We start from the raw sequence: 22322 nt of genomic DNA on the forward strand, positions 1-22322 counted from the left end.
TTTCATCAGCCAGCTTGGTCAAGTTGGTCATGTTGGTCTGGTCATTCTGGTCACTCTGAGGAATTGACCAGCTTGGTCGTGTTGGTTGACTAGCCTGATCAATTTGATCATACTGAGAAACCATTCCGATCATCATCATCAAACAAAAATCATATCATGGCCAGGCGCTTATCTTATAAGGTGCTTATCTATGACATATAAAGAGAGGAATAATAAATGTTATAATATTTATTAAAGTTGAATAAATCAAACCAAAAAGACATTAAGCGTCACATTTACGTACAACGTGGCATGTGTTGCAGTAGCACTGTATTCTTATAGACGGAGGGTCTCCAGTACTGGCTTTTTCTTCTATTTGTCTGTTATGCATCAAATTTTGGCAACATAAAACAAAAAAATGCAATTTATATTCAATTTTGCAAAAATGAAGGTTTTATTATGGGTTTGTTTTTTGTTTTTTTGTTCCCCCACAACAGTGACAATGTATGTGTAACAATGGCGGTACATGCAGTGTTTGCTATACCATGAAACAAAGAAGGAAATACATACATTGGTATGTAGCCGGCTTATTGTGATTACTCACGAACTTTTCTAAAAACTTATTTTTAACATAAAAACAAAAACAAACAAATCCATTTCAACAATCTATCTCCGGGGCAGGGCATGTTGGAGTGAGAGGAGCCCTAGCCATAGCTAATGTTGCTTGGTCTACTCATGTGGCATCTTGATATGCCATGATAATTATTTCTAGGCAACTTAAATATTGCGTTTTTGTTTTGAGAAATAATGCTTCAGTTTAAAAAAGGAAAACAACATATTGCCCCTTCTTTCTTTACTATTCGTGAGAAAACAAGAGAGAATGTTCCACTTTAATATGTTTGTATCTAAAATAATCAGAACTATTCACAAAGATATAAAAATAATATTGTACATTTCTGTTCTGTTCCGAAACGTACACAGATTATCCTAAACGAATATGCCGTTGGTCCTCTGCATGCTTGGTCTTCAAGACCTCCTTTAGTATCTGCCACCAGGACATTCAGCAGCAGATCCTCCTGTAATTCCTGTAACTCCTTGCAGCAACTCCTGTAAGCTGCTCTGAGGCTGGGATCCCAAGTCGCCTGGCCATAACGATCTGACCCTTGCCAAAGTGGATCAGGTCTCCGCTTCGGCTTTACTGTACATCCAACACTATGACGACAAAAACCTACTGTTCATGTACATCATGTATCTAATATGCAGTAGATCTTAGCCCTTGAGATATTCAACATGAATGACTGGTTTTGGCTGATCGGTGTATGCAAATGGGACTTTTCCTAAGCATGAACTGAAAGGAATTGATATTCTAAAAACGTTTAGAAAACAACGCCTATAAAAACACAAACGACTCCGATTACTATCCACAACCTGTGCCGTGATGCTACCCCAGCACTGGTGCCAAGACAACTCTTTTAGGCCGGCTATCCAGCGTTCAACAGAATGTGGCGATATGACAATATGGGACTATCAAAGTATCTTGTGGAAACACGGCTACAGCATGTCCGTGTCAATCTTGAAGATCTTCGCCGGCATCACTCCACTTTCTTCCACCCTGTTTACTATGGCGCTCTGCCGCCAGCAGGGGCGCTCCTGAAAGACCCACCACATGCACAAATGCTGATGGATGCAACTGTTCTGCCTGTCGTTCGCGTCTGGGCACTGGCAGTGCCATTGACCAAACTTCGTGTCCAACGTGACGCACGTCCTTCCGAACGTACACCAGGCTTCGTTCTGGTCAGCGTACACGGAAAAGTAGATGTATCTCTCGGGTCCGTGTTCCTCCCAGAAAACCGGAAACACGCAGTCCACTTCCTCCGAACACGCCCTTGAAACCAACACCATACATTCCTCTTGCCTCGATTTCGAAAGGATGCCTTTTTCCGCCATCTCCTCCAATGAGGCATTGCACAGCGGTGGAGGCGGACTGTAGCAGCGTGCGTTCTTCGTCCTCTCTAGGTGAAAGCACTCCTTTCCTGGATTTCCACTCTGGGCAGCCATGCTCATGAAATCTCTGCAAGAGTCCAGCTCGCAAAGAAAATTCTGCGAAACAAGAGACTTACAGATGTGTATGGGATTGCTTGTTCCTTGAGGGTCCTTGGGGGTCACGTATATCCCGTTCTTGGCATCTACGCAAAGCATGGGCTGTTCCTGTTTGCAGTTCTGCTGCTTCGTTTGTTTCCTTAAATTTGGTGGGGTTGCGAATAGTGAGTCACATTTCTGACAGGCAATCTTGTCTTCTGCTGCTTCGCTGACACATGATGAGTCCATGCTGGTTTCTTCTCCATCTGCAGGGAAGCAGTTTAGAAAATATTGCATTTAGGAATTTATATTTTAATTTAACAAAATTATATTTACATATTTTTTTAAAACAGATAGTTATTAAATGATGTACTTACCCAGAGGTTTGTCTGTCAACACAACACCTGGGACAACGACAAAAAAAGTGGATGGGCTATTAAGTACACATTGCCAGTGAGTCTTGAGTTATAATTGAGCCGACTGTTCGTTAAGTTGGGGATGAGTTCTCTGAGGGACAGAGTGTCTTTAGGCCCTAGATAATTGATGTAGTTGAAGTCCACCTACCTTCTACAAACCCTGACTGGGCAATTTGGGGCAAATCAGATGCACACAATAAATTAATACCCCTGCTGTGCTGAGAATGGTCCACCTCTTAAACAACATCTGATCAGAGGTGATTCATTTTGAGAGTGTAGTAGTGGCCAGCCACCTCAGCACCCAGGGAGGAATTGGAGGTTGGGTGCTTTACTCAGGGGCACCGTACTGCCAGTCCTGGGAATCGTATCAGAGAAGTGGGCTTGGGGCCGAAAGGAAACTAACCTTTAGGCCATGGCTGCCCCAACAGCAATGCAGCAGGAGGTGCAGTTGCCTTCTTATAGTGAATTCTTAGCTCATTAGCAATGAAGACCTAAAGAGTTCTCATGGGGTTTGTGGTTGCTTTCCATTTTCCAACTGGTTCATGGACACATAAGAGGCTGAAAGAACAGACGAGCCGTTTCCCCCAAGATATTTTGATATTTCCTTCTCTCTTGCTGTGAGCCGATTGTGCAGTCTCTACTTCTGTACAGTACACATGTCTGCTAGCCCACAAATTCAAATATATAAAAATTTAAAACCAACCGTGGTTGACCAGGTGCAGTCTGAAATCTGAAGATCTCTGGATTATTTTTGTGCACTTTGTACAATGCCAGTGGCTCCTCTTCCCACGTCTTTCCTCTGGGCAGTAGCACGGTATAGAGAACCTGCCTAAAATGAGAGGAGGATGTTATTAAACATGACTATATTAGAATAGCAAGTGAGGATAATTAATGAAATGACTTACCAATACCACATTCAGTATAATGTATGGCAAATCTCAGGTGGTGTGTGGATAAATGGTGCTGAGATGCCGTCACAGGTTTTGTGCAGTACGGACAGTCAAGGTTCGCATTAAAGCTGAAAAGTTCTTCTTTACTGGAAAACTCGAACATCTTCACTGTAAATGCAATAAAAAAAAAAGTTAAAGGGACAGTCGGACCAAGAATAACAATTTACAATAATATCTCACAGCTAGGGTCCGGCAATATGTTTTATTGTTTTTTGTATTGCGATTAATTAAATCATTGCGATACACAAAATGCTTTTCTGAGCATATCATTAGTGCTTCAAAAACACTGGGCCAAATGCACATTTCATGACAAACAGGGTTAATAATTAGTCTGGTTTAAATGGGTGAAGTACAGCAAATCTGGAGTAAAACTCATTGTACAGGAGAAGACATTGACAGCATTTTTCTGCAGCTGTATGAAAATATTGCTGTGAAAATGTCTGTGAAAATATTGTGATAACATTTTTACTGTAATGTTTAGATCAATCCCAGCTTAACACGCAAATCCTGTTTACATCTTGCATATCTTTACATTTGTGGCATTTAGCTGACGCTTTTATCCAGAGCGACTTACAAGGTCCTCGTATTACAGAGGTGGGCCAATGTAGTGTTAGGAGTCTTGCCCAAGGACTCTTATTGGTGTAGCGCAGCATAGTCACCCAGACCGGGAATCGAACCCCAGTCTTCAACATGGCGTGGTAGCTCACGGGCAGGTAGTGGTGTTATCTGTTGCGCCACACCAACCCTTTAACATACATCAGGTCTATTGCACTGACTGTAAACATGTTGTAACCCTAGTCACAACAGAAAAGGGACTTTATCCATCCGATATTGAAGTCCTTCCTTAAAGCAGCATTATGCCAGAATAAGCACTTCTTGTTCCTGGGCTCTCCCTACAGTTGAGAAGTGGAACTCATGCTTTAAGCCACCCCTAAAGGACATGATTTACACACGCATTTCTGGACAAGCTAAGAGACACAGGCTCGTCAATGAAAGCATAAGGACTATGTGGACTGAGGCAGCAGAGTAATGCTGCAGGATTTTACACAAATATGATTCGTATGGCACCGTCTTGCCAGCTTTATGCATCAGTGATGATTCTGGAGATGTTACTAAAAGGTAAAAATGCTACACAGCGTTGCTTTAATGCAGAACGTCAGCCAGGGCCACCACATCTCCAAAAACACAGAGAAGCCAGTATTCTTATCAGTAATAACCGACTGTGGAAAATGCATTGCTTCTCCAAAAACTCCTCTGAATGTTGTTGTTGTTGTTGTTTATCGTGTGAGATCTTATCGCGGTCCTGTCGCTGCGTCCGGAGAGTGCTTACATCTGTCCTGTATGCGGTCAAGTGAAATCCAAACAAGACAGGATCACTGCAAATACATGTCACTGCAAGAACAGGGTGGTCAGAGAGGTGACCATGGTGCGTATGGTGTCGAGTGTCCTCTGTTCATATAAATAATGCTCATAAACAAAAATACATCATCAGGATATTGATCACGATACATGTAATCACAGACTAAACCATTACCAGCTACTATTCAGATACTCTCCCGTACTGAGTACTGTGCTTTTAGTCAACATTTACTCGACTTCATCTGATTACACTTGTTTCTAATGAAACCTGCTGGTTTACTGTTTATTACGAAGCACTAACAATATCCTCTAGATGCCTAGAAAAGCATATTGTGGATCACAATAACAAACCTGATCACAATATGATAAAATATCATCTTCTTCATCATCATCATCATCATCATCATCATTACGAAGCACTAACAATATCCTCTAGATGCCTAGAAAAGCATATTGTGGATCACAATAACAAACCTGATCACAATACGATAAAATATCATCTTCATCATCATCATCATCATCATCATTATTACGAAGCACTAACAATATCCTCTAGATGCCTAGAAAAGCATATTGTGGATCACAATAACAAACCTGATCACAATACGATAAAATATCATCTTCTTCATCATCATCATCATCATCATCATCATCATCATATTGCCCAGCCCTAGTTTGTACTCATTTAGAAAACTGAGCACAGCCAAAACATTAAAACATCATGAATTTTTCTTACATAGAGGAAAATAACTTTGTGTACCTGCCATGACTGAAGTCACGTAAGACATTTTCCAAGACCTATAAAATAAAAATAATAATAATAAAATAATAATAATAATAATAATAAACAGAAAATGATAAACAGGTAGAAAAACATGGTTATTAGTCCACAAGTGTTGTCTGTACTCTCTTGGTCCACTTTTAAACAGGTAATAAACACATTTTAATGAGCACAGATTTTTATATATTTAATATATTAAGAAATAAAGGCTTAGTGATTTACAGAGCTAAGAAAGTGTACTCACTGCTCCGGCCAGACCCTCACAGCAACGCTAGCACTACATTTAACTAACTACTCTGACAGTTAAGCAGCAGTACACTGGTTTAATGTCATTTAATTACCTTTTATTATTAAAAATAAAGAAAGTTTGGCTTCGCTGTTTTTCTTTCACACGCGCTCTCTCACCGCCCTCCTAAAAAGCGCGCTACCCTGAAATCATTCCGGCCGGAATCACTGACGCTGCTGAGGACAGTTCCTCCCCGGTCAATCCTAACCAGGGCTGCTCAATCCTGGGCCTGGAGATCTAGCTGGCTACCACCCTGCAGAGCTCCAGCTCGGAGCCATCCCGAATCTAACACACCTGATCCAGATAATGAAGGCCTTTAGGAGCAGCTGAGCTCAGCTCAGCTGCTCCTAAAGGCCTTCATTATCTGGATCAGGTGTGTTAGATTCGGGATGGCTCCGAGCTGGATCTCCAGGCCTGTTCCACATACATTAATTATTTGAACATTTCTGTTATTAATAAAATAGCTATTAAAAATCCACACAATGCTGTTATCTAGTACCACACTGGGAGAATCAATCCATGGGCCCCATCATAAAAAAAAGAGGGTGCAGGTTGCCCCCTCACAGTGGGCGTGTCTCTCCAGGTCAGCCATATACTTGCTCATCAGCCTCATCCACCAAAATTCAACACCTACCTGAGCTTCCTTGCCATCCAGCTGAAAAGACTCCGCCCATCACGTGTCAATTGTTATGAGGCGACCAATAAAACTAGGGGTGAATTGAACCAGAGTGACTGCAGGGCTGAACAGTGGGGCTCATGTTACTCATACAAATACTCAAACTGGTCCAGCAAGGGTGGGTTCAAACCTTTTAAGGAACAGACCCCTCAGCGCCAGGTCTCGGTGAGTAGTGTTATGTAGAAATGTATGATATTTGTATAGCTTTTTACATCTGGTGTTTTCACAAAGCAGCTTTACACAAGCAGTAATTAGTGAAAGACAAAAAATAAATAGCATAAAAAGACTAAGACCCCCAGTGAGCAAGCTGTGTGCTCGCTAATGTTTTCATGGACTGAGTGGGAGGAGTTAACGTTGATAATAATCAATGTATTGATTATTATTTCTTTTTTTTTTCTTCTCCAGAATGAATCTCCGTATTGCTGGTCTTTCGTCTGTCCAGGTAGGGATGAGTTGTTGTGGGGTAGCGTGAAGAAACACTCTGCTGCTTCTCTGTTTTGCAAAATGCATCATTTAGGACTATTGCTCGACGCTCTTCGGCAAAGACAAACTAGCCTTTCACCTTTCCGTGTTGAAGAGCCTGCCAGGCATGTTAACTGCCTTCCTGTTGGCTGTGCTGAAGCCCAGTGAAGATTTCTGAGGGAGGCTGAAAACTGGAGAGTGCTCCAGTTTTGAAAGTTTGATAACCCTACTGTTCAGAGCCGGATGTGATGATGTGTTGGCAGTATACATTTAAGTTGTGGCTGGTTTTAAACTGCTTACGTTGGGCCGTAGGGGGATCTGTGTGAGTTAAGTGCGATAGCTGTGGGTATGCATGATAACCAGAACTTTCCCTTAAGTAACTGGACATGGAGAGGTTAGCAACTATCCATTTGCTACTTGTTTAACCTTGCAACTTAAGCTTGCATGGCTGATTAGCACAACAAGGCTAATTAAGCTTTGTTCCTAGTTATATTTCAACCAGAATAGTTTTTTTTTTTATGCACATGAACAGCTCTTGACTGTTCTAGATTAAACATTTAATGCTTGTAAAAGAAAAAAGCTTTAATACTAGAAATGTCTTGTGGATGTTGTCTAGTCAAGAGGATAAAGCAGTTGTTCAATTTTAAAACGAATCAAAATAAGTTAACATGAACTTGGAGCAAATATGTGACCTCACATGACCAATCATAGAAAATATGGCCTTCTTGAAAGACAGGCCTAATGCTGACTTGTAAAATGCATTCAAACTGCATTTTCATATTTACATGTGGGAATCTCTGGATTCTAGGTGATACATTAGTTATAGTAACAGATTTAACACAAAGACATGTTTTCCACCAGGTCAGAATCATAAACTTGGCCGTGACTGTGGGGAAATGATACTAGTATACCTGCACAGACTTCCGAACAGAACAGGGTAGGAGCTGAGGTGTTTCAGAAGGTAGTTTTATTGGGAGGAATGAAATGAAAAGACCATTATATACAAAGCTATTCTAAAATTGTGATGGTTTGTTCACAGATCAGATTTGGAAAGAACTGTGTCTAGGTGGCTGTGACTGGATCTTCATTCTTGATATGTGAAAAACGGCTGCAACCACGCTAGTTGGTGCTGATGTAACCGAATTAGCAGTTAGTGTACTCTAACTCTAACAATTTGCTGTAAACTTGAACAAAGGGGGTCGTTTATCCAGGAGAGGTAAACTTTGTAATGAGAGGCTAATTGTAAGCCTCGTTAGAGCAATGTTTTTTTTTGTTTGTTTTTTAATCTGTGTAAACTTGGAGCTTCCACAGCATATAATGACCGCACATAATGTAATTGTGTAACAAATATAATTATATAACGATGCTTCATTTTGTTCCATGAGAACAGCTCTGTTGTGCACATTTTGATTGCATTTCAGTGTATTAACCTTTAGAACCATCCAATAAAACACACTAATACAAATTCAGAGATAGAAAAAAAAACAGTTTAACAGTCAAGTCTAAAGAGAATACTTTATTCTTTCTTTATTGTCTCTATACACCTTCTATATATTTATTATTATTATTATTATTATTATTATTATTATTATTATTAGGCAAGTAAGTATTTTGACCACATTAATAATCTTGGGCATATTTTCCAACTCCAAGCTGGATAAACTTGAATTCCTAATGGATTAAAGCATAGCAGGTGATGTGTGTTGTGTAATGAGGGAGGGTGTAGCCTAAAGAGGTCAACACACAATATCAAGGTGTGCACAATAATTAGCCAGCTTTTTTCTTTAGGCAAAATGGGCCAAAAAAGAGATTTAACTCTCTCTGAATAGTCAGAAATGACCAAAAGTCTCTCAGAGGGATGCAGCCCTCTTGAAATTGCTAAGATATTGGGCCGTGATCACAGAACCATAAAACATTTTGTTGCAAATAGTCAACAGGATTGCATAAAACATGTTGAGGAAAAAAAGATGCAAATTGACTGCCAAGGATTTGAGAAGAATCGAATCTTCCAGTTCCATACACATAAGCTGAAGTGTCCAGACTGGTCCAGAAAATATCTGAAGACTTTTTTCAAAGGTTTTATGGACTGATGAAATGAGAGTGACTCTTTGCGGACCAGATAAATGGGCTTGTGGCTGGATCAGTAACGGGCACAGAGTGTTCACTTCAAGTCAGGCGCCAGCAAGGTGGAGGTGGGGTACTGGTATGGGCTGGTATTATTAAAGATTAGCTGGTTGGACCTTTTCAGGTTGAAGATGGGCTCAGTTTTTAGAAGACACTTTCTTTAAGCAGTGATACAGGCAGAAGTCTGCATCTTTCAAAAAGACAAAGATTTTTATGCAGGACAGTGCTCCATCACATGCATCCAAGCACTCCTCTGCATGGCTAGCTAGTAAAGACATTAAAGATGAACAACTTATGACCTGGCCCCCTTCCTTACCTGACCTGAACCCAATTGAGAACTTGTGGGCAATTCTTAAAAAAACGGGAGATTTACAGTGAAGGAAAACCGTACACACCTCTCTGGGAGGCTGTGGTTCCTGCTGGACAAAAAGTTGATTGTCAAGAAATCAAGAAACTGACAGACTTCATGAATGGAAGGCTTATCACTGTTATTGAAAAGTGGCTATATCGGACACTATAATGTATTTATATATGTCAAATGTTTATTGGAAAGTTGTGTCGTTTATAATTCTCACTTGAACAGATGAAAATAGTGAAATAGAAAAAGGTTTTTTTTTTTCCATTTAGCTGCGTAATAATTCTGCACAATAATAGTTGCCCAACAATAAACATTCAGGTTTGAGGTTTATTAACATTTTGGATTAACTGAGAGCACTGTAGTTGGTGATTGCTAAAAATAATCCTCGAAAATAAGACCTGCCTAATAATTGTGCACACAGTGTTTTTCTGTGGTTCAGATCACACGATTTGAATGAATCTATAGATATGAAGTCAATGTCATTTTATACTGGGTATAAAAATACCTCAGTGAGGGCAAAACGCTCTCCTTCCTGCTGTTATGCAGTAGACTCATATTTCCATTAATGAACCCAGAAACATGAGCCAGCGGAAAACGCACACCCACTTTAAACACGCCTATGGTGAGACAGGCAGGATGTCAAATGTTACACAACCTTAAACGTGGCAGAATACTTTACAATCCTTTTTTGCTGTACACCCGTAAGCCTGCATTTAATATGGAGGAAAGTATGGAGAAGTAATCTACTTTCTCATGGACCAGTTAAAGACACAGATTAGAACGAGTGCCCTATGAGTTGTGTACACTAAAAGCCGGGTAAGTTGATATATTTATTATACTTAAGACAGATTACTAAATGATTCTATGCATAAATGATATATAATCAGTAACACAAGAAAGTGGATCTTAACTGTGAAAATGGGGAATAAGAGAATATCTTATTGAATCTCTACATTATTTGAAACACTATGTTATCAGGAACTTCGGCTGACAGATTCCTGTGTTTGATAATACTGTCCTTGTTTTTCCTGGTTCCGGGTTTAAATACGCAAGAAGCACCTTTTTACTCATAATGAAATCTTATTTTAAACAGTTTTAGCTAAAAAGAAAAGAAATGTAACTCCTAAGCATTGTAACAAATGTGCATGCTATTGGCAGAATTTAAATCACAGTCCAGCACAACAGAAACCTCAATCAGCAGAGATGGAAAACAGTTGTAAAATATGACGCAGAAAACAAAGAACAAGGCTCAGCAACCCTGTGTGTACACAGAGGGATATTTATTTATACATCTAAAACTAATAGTTTACTGAAAAGTACATCAGACATAATGTTTTTTGGTTTCCCAAATCACCCTGGAGCTACTGGGGTTATATGAGATACAGACATGTATTTACTTGCTACACTTATCTTGTAGCTCCAGTGCAAAATGTATGTTAAGGCAAAGAAGTCATATTAACATGGCTGATTGACTGCATTTGTAGAAAGGTAGCTTTGCAGTGTTTTTTCAGCAACATGTTTTGACTCCACACTTCAAACCTATATATATATGTACGTGTGTGTGTGTGTGTGTGTGTTTACATACATAAAAGTCTTACATAAGAGCAGAACACGTTTTCAAGCCGGGGCTGCTGGAGCCTGGGAGGAAAAAAACAAAATGGCAAGCAAAGCAAAGCCCAGTGTTTATACATGTCACAGAAGACAAGAAGTCCTTTTCTATGTAAGCAGGAATCCAAGGGCGTAGCTAGCCCTTTTAAGGGGTGCTTAAATTCTTTTCTCTGAGAAGCTGGAAATGTTAAAACCATAGAGAGTATATGGTTAAACCAATTATTTTAACAATAAAATATAGCATCCCCCCTCCCCTCCCCTTGCAAAATGGTATGATCCAGCTTCTCTTCCTCTCAGTGCAGCGTTGCGGCGCGCACACAGTGTGTCAGTGCTTTATTTGACTGGTGTCGTGTGTCTATTGAGTTTTGCAAAGGAGTATTTTTGTACTTTATCACTCAGAACCAACACATTGCAGTCATCATCAGATGCAACATGTGTCTGTCGGGCTTTTCTCAAACATGCCTCACTTCTCTTTTACCCCAGATCAAACACCCTGAGTCTGCAGCTTTTTGTTTTGAATACTCTCCCATGGAAAGCTAAAGGCCCAGGCATTGCATGCAAAATATATGCAACAAATGACTAAACATGACCTCTGTAATGTACCTATTATTGCTATGCAATGACAAAAATGTCTACATGGTAAAACCAAAATGTAAGCAAATACCCATAGAATGTGTACTTTAATCATGTCTGTTATTTATTTATTTTATTTTTTGTATATTTTATATTTTGTGGAACAGGGAGACATATAAAGGGGAAAAAATATGTTCCTGTCCAAACATCATTCAGGGCACTAAACGTACAAAAACTTGACCTGCTTCACCACTGATTTATTATCCTCTGTCTGTACTGTGTTGTGTTGTCTGTCCGCACTTGTTTGTTTGTGTTGCACTTGTGTCTTGTATGCACTGTCTATGTTGCACCATGGTCCTGGAGGAACGTTGTTTCGTTTCACTGTGTACTCTGTATGTAGTTGAAATGACAATAAACCCACTTGACTTGACTTGATTGTCACACTAATCAGTAGGATAAAGAGCACACATTAAATCTGTCTTGTAAATGTGTTTATAGCAGGGAAATCATCAACCAGGGCTGGGGTTTGGCCCATGTTTATAGGGGCAGTGGTGGCTCAGCGGTTAGAGAACGCCGGGCTATCGAGAACAGCGTTGTGGGTTCGATTCCCGGGCTCGTCAAGCTGCCACTGTTGGGCCCTTGAGCAAGGCCCCTTACCCTCTCTGCTCCCCGGGCACTGGAGTTGGCTGCCCACCGCTCTGGGTGTGTGTGTGTGTGTGTGTGTACTCACTGCCCCTAGTTCACTAGTGTGTGTGTGCACCTTTACCTTTAGTTCCAAGAGCTGGAGTCCAGCACAGGTGTTTCCTTCTCTGACAGACCAACTAAACCTGACAATTACCGAATGAGTTGAATCCTGTGTGCTTGAGCAGGAAAAACAAAAACTGTGCAGGAATCCAGCCCTTCAGTTGCCCACTACTGCACTAAAGGGGGGTGTGGCCATGTGGGGCTGACCCATTCTGCTTCAGAAAAAGTTTATGAACAGTCAACTGGCTGGTTATAGAGTACAAATTATATTAGAAGTATCTCTCTTGTGTGACATTCAGAAATTCTGTAATTCTGCTTCAGAAAATTGATTTTTTTTTTTCGCAGAAGGATTATGGGAACCTTACAAGGTACAGATTTCTCAGTGTTTATGCCCTGTGATACGCAGATGCATTATTCCAATCACAAAAGCAGAATAAGACAATTTTACAATATTCATGCCCCTTATGCTATTACTTTAACTGGTTGCACCAAATTGTCAAAATTAACTACATTTGTAAAACCATCTAACCACATTCAGGATTCAGCAAACATCTTTCATTCAAAAGTTTCACCTGTATGCTGTGTTCTTTTCAGTTGATAATTAAGTTATTAATTTAAATGTAACATCCTGTCTCTTAGGGTGAAGCTACCATGGCTGATTACAGTCATCATCCAATTGAAACATGGACAAAAGAGCACGTTCATGCATGGCTTTGTGAAACAGTTCAAATTGACCAGACATATGCAGACAAGTTTATAAAAGAGAAAGTATCCGGTGCTGATCTGGTATGCTTTGGAAAGCAAGATCTAATAGACATGGGACTAGAACATGGTCCAGCTGTTAGGATCATGAAACGATTAATGGAATACCTAGCACTGCCTGATACCACTACATCCTGCAAACAAGAGATGCCACTGACCCAGATGAACAGAGAAACAAGCAATGAAACTGAAGCGGTCTCCTGTAAGACAGAGATGCCTTCACAGAGACCCCACTTTCAGAGAGCAGAGAAAGGCAATGAGGTATGCATATCTCAGTTGTGTATAACCTTGACCGAATCGTTGTTACAATCATGACTGATATTTTTCATGTGTTCACCATTATTTTGTACCACCACTAGGTTAATCCTATTTCCACTCCTGATAGCCAGCATAAATGTTAACTCTGGCAGAGATCATTGCGACCGGATGCATTTCCCTTTTCAAACAAAATAAATAGCAGCGGAAGCTGTTCATAGGCCACAGCACAAAACTACTCAAAATTGAAATACCATAACATTTTGATTTGGCGGTCTCTCTAGGTTTCTCCATCTGTAATTAGCAATTAGCAAGCTAACACTACATAGTTAAGAGCATAAAAAATAAAGGCAATACACTGAAGCAATACACATGGCCAAAGCAGTTATTCACATATTTATATTTATGTTCAAACGTCTCAGAAAACTTTATACTTTTCAAAGCTGGCATGGCTAGCTGATTAATTAATTGGAATGTGCTCACCCTGGGGTTGAAGATTGCGCTACCCGTTCTCTCTTCCTCCCCTTGCGTTGGGAGTAGCCACTTGTGTTCTGTAGGTATAAGTGAAAGGTTGAGTCAATGTTGGTAAAGTAATGTTAAAAATGATTGAAATGGGGGAAGATTTAAAATCATATGTCATTGTTTTGCTGACATAATTATTTCCTTCTGTGTATACAGATGGCAAGCAAAGTATTTTCAATACTACTTGATTATCTTGAGGAGCTCACAGAAGAAAACTTGACAAAGTTTAAAGGATTCTTAATGAAACCTGTACTGAGTAAATACAGCGCAATTCCTGCATCTCAATTGGAAAAAAAAGTAAGAACAGAAATTGCTAACTTAATTTTAAGCTATCATGGGGAGGAAAATGCCTTGGAAATCACCAACTGCATACTGATGAAGATTCCACGGAATGACCTTGTGCAAAGCTTAACAGAGAAAGTTGGTAAGACAAATCAAGAAATGTCCTTTAGTTACGTTACAAATCTTCTACTATTTATTTTATATATATATATATATATATATATATATATATATATATATATATATATATATACAGTGAGTCCAAGAAGTATTTGATCCCTTGCTGATTTTCTTTGTTTGCCCACTAATAAAGACACTATCCTTCTGCACTTTTAATGGTAGATATATTCTAACATGGAGAGACAGAATATCAAGACAAAAATCCAGAATATAATTTTAAAGAATATATTTTAATTAATTTGTATTTCAATGAGGAAAATAAGTATTTGATCCCTCTTGCCAAACACACTCAATACTTAGTGGCAAAGCCTTTGTTTGCAAGCACAGCGGTGAGACGTTTGTTGTAGTTAACCACAAGTTTAGCACACACACCAGGGGGAATTTTGGCCCACTCTTCTTTGCAGATCCTCTCTAAATCATGAAGGTTGGTGGGCTGTCGCTTGGCAACTCTGACCTTCAGCTCCCTCCATAGATTTTCGATCGGATTGAGGTCTGGCGACTGGCTGGGCCACTCCATGACCTTAATGTGATTTTTCTTGAGCCAATCCTTTGTTGCCTTTGCTGTATGTTTAGGGTCGTTATCATGTTGGAAGACCCAACCACGGCCCATTTTCAGATCCCTGGCAGAGGGGAGGAGGTTGTCCCTCAGGATTGTGCGGTACATGGCTCCATCCATCTTCCCAGTGATGCGGTGAAGTAGCCCTGTACCCTTGGCAGAGAAACACCCCCAAAACATTATGCTTCCACCTCCATGCTTGACGGTGGGCACAGTGTTCTTGGGGTCATAGGCAGCATTTTTCTTCCTCCACACATGGCGGGTGGAGTTGAGGCCAAAAAGTTCAATTTTGGTCTCGTCTGACCACAAAACCTTCTCCCAATAACTTGGTTCATCTTTCAAATGATCATTGGCATACTTGAGGCGCGCCTCCACATGTGCTCTCTTCAGCAGGGGTACCTTTCGGGCACTGCAGGATGTGAATCCATTGTTGCGCAAAGTGTTGCCAATTGTTTCCTTGCGAACTGTGGTCCCAGCTGCCTTCAGGTCATTTGCTAACTCCTGCCGAGTGGTTGCAGGACGATTTCTGACTGTTCTCAGCATCATTGCCACCCCACGAGGCGAAATCTTCTTTGGAGCACCGGGCCGAGGTCTGTTGATTGTCATGTTATACTCTTTAAACTTTCTGATAATTGCACCAATAGTTGTTACTTTCACATCCAACACCTTACTAATCTTTTTGTAGCCCATTCCAGCTTTGTGAAGGTCAACAATTCTGACTCTGAGGTCCTGTGACAGCTCTTTGGTTTTACCCATGTTGGAGACTTGAAATATGTGTGATCTGTCTGATTCTGTGGACAGGTGTTTTTCACACAAGTGATTAGTGAGAACAGGTGGCTTCAGGTCAGGTAACAAGTTGATTGGGAGTGTCTAACTGGTCTGTAAAAGCCAGAACTGCTAATGAATACTAAGGGATCAAATACTTATTTCACTCCATGAAATACAAATCAATTAATATATATTCCTTAGATTTATTTTCTGGATTTTCTTTTTAATATTCTGTCTCTCCATGTAAGAATACATCTACCATTAAAAGTATAGAATGATCATGTCTTTATTAGTGGGCCAACGAAGAAAATCAGCAAGGGATCAAATACTTCTTGGACTCACTGTATATATATATATATATATATATATATATATATATATATATATATATATATATATATATATATATATATATATATTGTTTGGTATGAATGTTCAGTATTGCCTAAGCAAGTTGCGTTTGTGTATTTTTATCTGCAGACCAGTTCCAAATTTCAGCAACAAACTCAAACCGAGAGGTGAAGGAGGAAACGGACCATGGTGAAAAGCTCAAGAACTTGCTAACGTGTGGGGCGTCAACATTGGGTCACTACAGCTATTTCATCATCGTAATGAACAAAGGTGATCCTGACCAACTCGAACACCTCCAGTTTCTTTGCAAACTGAACTTGTTTTGTGTTCTGGACTTTGATCCTAATTCAAACACTAATGGTGCATGCAAGCAGTACAGGGAATTCTGCCATGCAAACTTGCACTTCCCAACACATTTCCAGGGCGAACCACGTTCAGTGGTTAAGAACCTAAACCTGTACCACCAAACCAGTTGGGTGTTTTGCAATGGAAGGCTTGACCTTGACTCTAGACATCTAGACTACCAACACTGGTTAAAAGTAACTCACAGGGAAATTGAACAAATGGTTTCGTTTATGTTCAAACCTGAAATCCTTCCTGGAAGTAGATGTCTGGTAATATTCCTTCTGCTTTCTTCTGTTGAGTCAGAGAAAGATCCCATTTTTGATACATTCATGACATTCCACAGGCAGTGTGGAGGCGAAGAGAACATCATTCATATTTGTAAAAATGAGAACACATTTGATAAATGGCAAAGTCTCATTCAAAAGAAGTATGAGTTTGACATCAGAAAGCAGTCCATTTATGAGTTAAACTGGAGCCAAGTTAATGGACAAATAATGAAACTGGGACCACACTCTCAACCCTTCGAAAAGTTGCTACCATCAGCTGGCTGTAGTTCTGTCATTCTTAAAACGAAGGATGCACAGAGAATGAATACTTTAGAAATACTGTGTGAAAATGAATGTGAAGGGGCTTATGATGAGAACAGCTCAGAATTTCATAATGTAAAACTTGAGGTTGAGGAAGAATTCTACAGAGGAGGAGAAGTCAAGTGGTTAAACTTCTACATCTCCGAGAAACGAAAAGCAAAGCCGTTCATCAAACGCGACAAGTATGAAGCTGTTAGGACAAAAGTAACATCTCAAATAAAGCATGCTAAAAGCACGTGTGTTCTGGTGAATCTTTTTCACCATCCTGGATGTGGAGGTACAACATTGGCAAAGCATGTCATGTGGGACCTTCGAAATCAGTTTAGATGTGCAGTTCTGAAAGACAGCTCTGCAGATGAGCAGGTGGCCTCACAAATAATGGACCTAATGAAGTATGGGAAAAGTGATGAATCTCTTCAAACACCGGTTCTTTTATTGGTTGATGATTCCAAAGATACAGAAGCTGCAGAAAAGCTGAGAAATTGCATTCGTAGGCAATTGGACAAGAATTGCTTGGGCAAAAAGGAAAAGAGTCTCAGCTCACCAGTTATCATTTTAAACTGTGTTCGAACTCATTTCCCAAAAGTACAGTACAAATGCTGTGAGACAGAAAGTCAGTACATAACAGCAGAACTAACAAAGAAGGAGCAAGATGATTTTGAAGAAAAGCTGCAAGAGCTGAAGGAAAATCATGAAAGGCCTGAAAACTTCTATAGTTTCATGATCATGAAATCAAACTTTGACCAGAAGTATGTTAAAAACATAGTCTGTAATATTCTGAAAGATCTAGACATGGACACCAGACAAGCACAGCTCCTCTCCATCATGGCACTGCTAAACTCGTATATTCCTGAATCAAACATTTCACAGTCAGTCTGTGAAGACTTTCTCGGGATGAAACCACTGTTCTGGGGGAAAGAGACTGTCCTTGAAAAGATGGAACCTTACTCAAATTTGCTTATTGGATCTAAAGGTGGTCCCTACGGAGAATACTCTACCATTCGTATGCAACATCATGACATAGCCTGTGCATGTCTTGAGGAACTGGATTTGACCTATAACATTAAGAGGAGTGACATTACCATGAATCTGCTGCATTGTGATCTGTTTTTCAGAACAGGACTAGGAAAAGATGCTTTAATACTCTTCATTCAGCGGATGTTGATCGAAAGGCAACGCAATGTTGAAAATGAAAGAAACACTCAGTTCTCCTTGTTGATTGAAAAAATCCACAAAGATGAAGAAAGGCAAAAAGTTCACGACATCTTCATGAAAGCATCCTCAAGATATGAGACAAGTGCTTCCATCCCCCAAGCCTTGGCACGATACCTGTACCTTTATGAGAGAGATTTCTCTCAAGCCCTTGGTTGGGCAGAAAATGCAACAAAAATTACAGAGAATTCTTTCACTGTTGATACAATAGGACAGATCCACAAAAATCATTTGAAGTACAAAATTCAACAAGTGAAGGAGCAAGAGATGTCTTGTAGTTCAGAACATCTTGATGCCTTTCTCGAGATTGCTAAAAAGGCAACCAATGCTTTTCAAAGGGCACAGAAACTGTCAAAAACTGAAAATGAGCCATATGAAGATTGCTATCTTACCAAAGATTCATATAACCAATCTGCAGACATGGGGGTAATAGAAACAGCACTCATCATCTTTGAAATAATCAGCAGCCTCCCATTTTTTGATCTAAAAGACCCACTCACAAGAAGACAGTTGCAGAGCTTCCTCAAAGGCAACATTCCCATTATTAGTGTTCGTTTTGAGGATAATGTGGTAAATCAGAAATATGTAGATGTTTTAAAGAAACATGAACAATTTCTACCTTGGTTAAAAGTCCAAGCAAAGACTAGCTTTGAATTTTTTGACAGATACTTTATTTACTTGAAGAGCAGAAAATTTGAAGAGGAATCGGGCCATAGATGTAGAAGAAAGGTATCAGAACACTTCAAGAAGTATATTTCATTTTTTACCTTAGAAGATGAATGGGCACAAAAGCAGCCAGGTAAAACATTTCTTCGAGAAAACATGGACATTGAGGCACAGAAAATGTTTCTGGAAGAACAGAAAGCGGACACTTTTGCTGGGCTACTTCAACATTTGGAGGACAAAAGCGGAGAAACCATGGAGAAAATAACAGAATGTTATACGTTTCTGAATGAGCGCTCAAAGCCAAGAAATCCAAACTTCAAAACTAACCTCATGTTGGCCAACCTAATCCTGCACCTCCTCAAACCCAAATCAAAGTGCATAATGCATGAACGGGCTCTCATTCAGCTTTTGAGGCAAACAATGCAAGAAGTTGGAGTTAAGTACTCGTTTCCAGAGCCTTACTATTTGGCATTACTGCTACTGTGGCCCTGTTCATCTACACCCGATATTGATAAAAATATTGGGATCTATATTGATGCCATACGCAGTTCCTCTCGTCATCAATTGCCACATTCATTGCGCAAAAGAGGTGCGATTTCCCATTTCTTGCTGGGCAAAAAGTCAGGACTGAAGAGGCTTGTCCCTAAAGCAAAACTGTACTTCTCAAAGGACCCAAAAGAAAGCAACAGGCTTTGGCAAAGTGGGGACATCTTTGCGCAGAAGGATATCAAAGATTGCCTCCTCCGTGTACATGGAACTGTTGAGCAAGGGGAAGTTTACATTGAGCATGGTAAACACAAAATCCCAGTGCACCCAGCCTTCCTTGATGCTGTAAGGACTGGATACAGTACAGAAAAGGTGTCATTCTACTTGGGTTTTGCCATGACGGGCCCACTCGCATATGACATTCAGTATGAAAATTAAAAGCAGCTAATCAAAACAAAACTGAAGAATTGTGAAAGCTTATTACTGCAAGAGTCAGGACTACTTTGCAGTATCCCACACACAATGGCTGTGTCTGAAATCATGTACTTGCAGAGTAGGTACTGAACTGAACCCAGTGCACACTGCTTGACCGGTAAAGCGGTATGCTCTTTCACAGTATCCCTGTAACCTTGGATGCACTACATCCAGCATCTTTATGTCAATAGGACAAGACCATAATGATCAATTATGATTCAAATAATTGAAATGTTTGAAAGGATTTACATGGGCATAAGAGTTGCCCTTACTTTAGTCGGTTAGTTTTAGGCAAACTGGGAGTGTGAAATAAATATAAATATACATACATAAATTGCAATGTCCTTTTCACCATGTTATTTGTATGTACGTAAAAGCCTGACATGGCCGGGAAAACTCCCACAAACACCTACCAGACTACTGTCTGGTTTAAGTCAGTAGTCTGGTAGGTGTCTTTTGCAGAGACGGTCGCACAGCACACTGATACCATTTATTACAATAGTTTTGACCTCCCCACTCAGAAAGACTACTGCTTTCAAATGAAATGAAAAAAATCGTTTTTGCAGTGGTTTAATTTTACTTTTTAATGTTTTTTAATGTATTATCCTTGTAAAACTATAAAAAATAATTTATATACAGAAAGAAACATTTAAAAAAAAAAAACACCAAGATTGAACATGACTTTTTTTTTTATCTTGGAAAAAGCCTAAGCTGTTGCGTAATGGAAAAACAAATAAACTATGTATACCACACGATAAAAGCTACAATATATCGCACCTGGATGCAAGAGAATGAAAAGGACTCTCATCCTCTTGACTTCTGAGACTAAGTTCTATACAGAGACAAGATGGCAACGTGAAGGATAAAGTGCAAAAAGAATGGGGAAAATAAGGAGAACATCCACCAGACTTTAGTCACTCAAGTCTAATGCAGTCCTCTGTTAGGGGCACCTCCAAGCCTGGAGGAGTTAATCGCACAATGCCAAGAGCAGTTAGGAGTGAATGTTAAATGCTAGTGGCTGTTAACAGAATCTTAAAACCAGGAGGTAACAAGGACTTGGTTAGGGCCTGGCTAGGAGAACCTGGGGGTTTATGCAAGCCAGATGTCCACACTGTACCTACAGGAATAAGTGCCACACTGTACTGTATTATTTCTTGCTTGGGGACAAGGAATTAAGGAAGGGAGGCTGTGTAGCACTGTGCCTAAGGATTATAAGGAAATTTTATTTCTTAATAGCATCTGACTTTAGGAAACAGAATTATGTTAATTATGACCAAAATGTGCACTCTACACAAAAATGTGTAATCTATGTAATGTTGGAATTTGTTGGTATGTTTTTATTTTTGCCAATAATTATTGTATTTTTTTATGTTGTTTTATGACAGAAGGAATGCAGAAATGTTTGAATGTTAAGTTATATACACTTGGCCTCTCATGCCCTTTTATCTATTGTCCAGACTATTGCATGTTGTACATATATTACATGATTCCAAATAAAAAATGAACTAAGGTTTAACAAAGAGACGTCATTTTTACTCACATTTGCCCAACGTAAATGCCACAGAAAACCTTTAGGGGGTATTTGAAGCCGGTGTTTGACTATGCTTAATTTTTTGCTGCAGGTCATAAGAGCAAAAGGGTGTTCTACCAAGTACTAAAGATGCTTGCCATGAAGGGGCTGAATAATTATGAGACTGCAGAATTATATATGTATACTGAGAATAGCCACATATAGGCAGTACTGGAGAAGCTACCAATGGTAGCAAATATTCTTCCACTAGGTGTCAGTAGAGCATCAGAGACATAACGCTGAACTGCTTAGTGTACAGTATGAATTATCTGATCTCTGAAAAGTTCTTCTTTCGAGATAAACGCATTTGTGGCTATGTGTGTAACAGAAGTTAACTAACTGGATTCATACATGAAGACAGATGACTTTTGGTAACAAAGTCTGTACAGTATACACAGATCAGCCATTACATTTAATACCACCTGCTTATTTACCACGTAGGCAAGTTCAACAAGTTCGTCATAGTCTGATATCCAAATATAGTAGCCTACAGAACCTCGAGGAACCTAAACTCTAATTAGCTCTTTGAGAAAACCCAAAGGTTCTTACAGGCTCCTTTCAAGAGCACAAAGGAACATATGACTTCTTGGAGAAGCCTCTAGGTTCTTCAAGGAACTGCCCATTTTCAGTGTACAGATCTGAGCTTAACCTGCTTCCTTTATGGTCCATATACCATTTTTGTAGTCCGAGGTCTACCAACATGCAGCAGTTAAACCATAGAGCATAACATATGCCTAACACAAGTCTGGACAACAAAATCCAGACTTGGATCAGCCAAAGGACGATCCCAAGATTCAACACCCTGTTTTCAATTCACTTGCCTGGCTCAGATTAAAGCATTTATGTCTATCGTAGGTCTATCAGCCGAGGTTTTTCAGCCATGCCCGCACAAAGTGGAGTGTCTGGAGCTG

The 22322-nt window shown here is 39.8% G+C and overlaps 2 protein-coding genes across 3 annotated transcripts; one reads left to right on the forward strand and one right to left on the reverse strand.

The window, feature by feature from the left end:
* Positions 1 to 274: 274 nt before the first annotated feature.
* On the reverse strand, positions 275 to 5967 carry LOC140560736 (uncharacterized). 2 transcript variants are annotated; one of them, XM_072685257.1, is made up of 6 exons: positions 5906 to 5967; positions 5544 to 5581; positions 3380 to 3532; positions 3178 to 3303; positions 2436 to 2462; positions 275 to 2324 (listed from the first exon to the last, which is right to left on the reverse strand). In XM_072685257.1, the coding sequence occupies exons 2-6, from the start codon at positions 5569 to 5571 to the stop codon at positions 1531 to 1533; spliced, it is 1128 nt and encodes a 375-aa protein (XP_072541358.1). In that variant the 5' UTR covers positions 5572 to 5581; positions 5906 to 5967; the 3' UTR covers positions 275 to 1530. The 2 variants fall into 2 exon arrangements, with proteins under 2 accessions (XP_072541358.1, XP_072541357.1); XM_072685256.1 differs by having other exon boundaries at positions 5809 to 5966.
* A 7289-nt stretch (positions 5968 to 13256) lies between these two features.
* On the forward strand, positions 13257 to 21361 carry LOC140561496 (sterile alpha motif domain-containing protein 9-like). Its single transcript, XM_072686738.1, has 3 exons — positions 13257 to 13418; positions 15368 to 15542; positions 16201 to 21361. Exons 1-3 carry the CDS (start codon positions 13257 to 13259, stop codon positions 19803 to 19805), a joined length of 3942 nt encoding a protein of 1313 aa, XP_072542839.1. The 3' UTR covers positions 19806 to 21361.
* Positions 21362 to 22322: the final 961 nt, after the last annotated feature.

Source organism: Salminus brasiliensis, chromosome 8 (assembly GCF_030463535.1).
Source record: "Salminus brasiliensis chromosome 8, fSalBra1.hap2, whole genome shotgun sequence".
Classification (NCBI taxonomy): domain Eukaryota; kingdom Metazoa; phylum Chordata; class Actinopteri; order Characiformes; family Bryconidae; genus Salminus; species Salminus brasiliensis.

Bases quoted from the DNA above. Each gene is read 5' to 3' on its own strand.
- LOC140561496 (XM_072686738.1), top strand. From the start codon at position 13,257: ATGGAATACCTAGCACTGCCTGATACCACTACATCCTGCAAACAAGAG. The intron at 13,419-15,367 runs GTATGCATATCT...CGGGCACTGCAG, and splicing joins GAGCAGAGAAAGGCAATGAG to GATGTGAATCCATTGTTGCG. The intron at 15,543-16,200 runs GTCTGTTGATTG...TTTTATCTGCAG, and splicing joins CTTTGGAGCACCGGGCCGAG to ACCAGTTCCAAATTTCAGCA.
- LOC140560736 (XM_072685257.1), bottom strand. From the start codon at position 5,571: ATGTCTTACGTGACTTCAGTCATGGCAG. The intron at 3,304-3,379 runs GTAAGTCATTTC...CTCTCATTTTAG, and splicing joins TTATACTGAATGTGGTATTG to GCAGGTTCTCTATACCGTGC. The intron at 2,463-3,177 runs GTTGGTTTTAAA...TCGTTGTCCCAG, and splicing joins ACTGCACCTGGTCAACCACG to GTGTTGTGTTGACAGACAAA.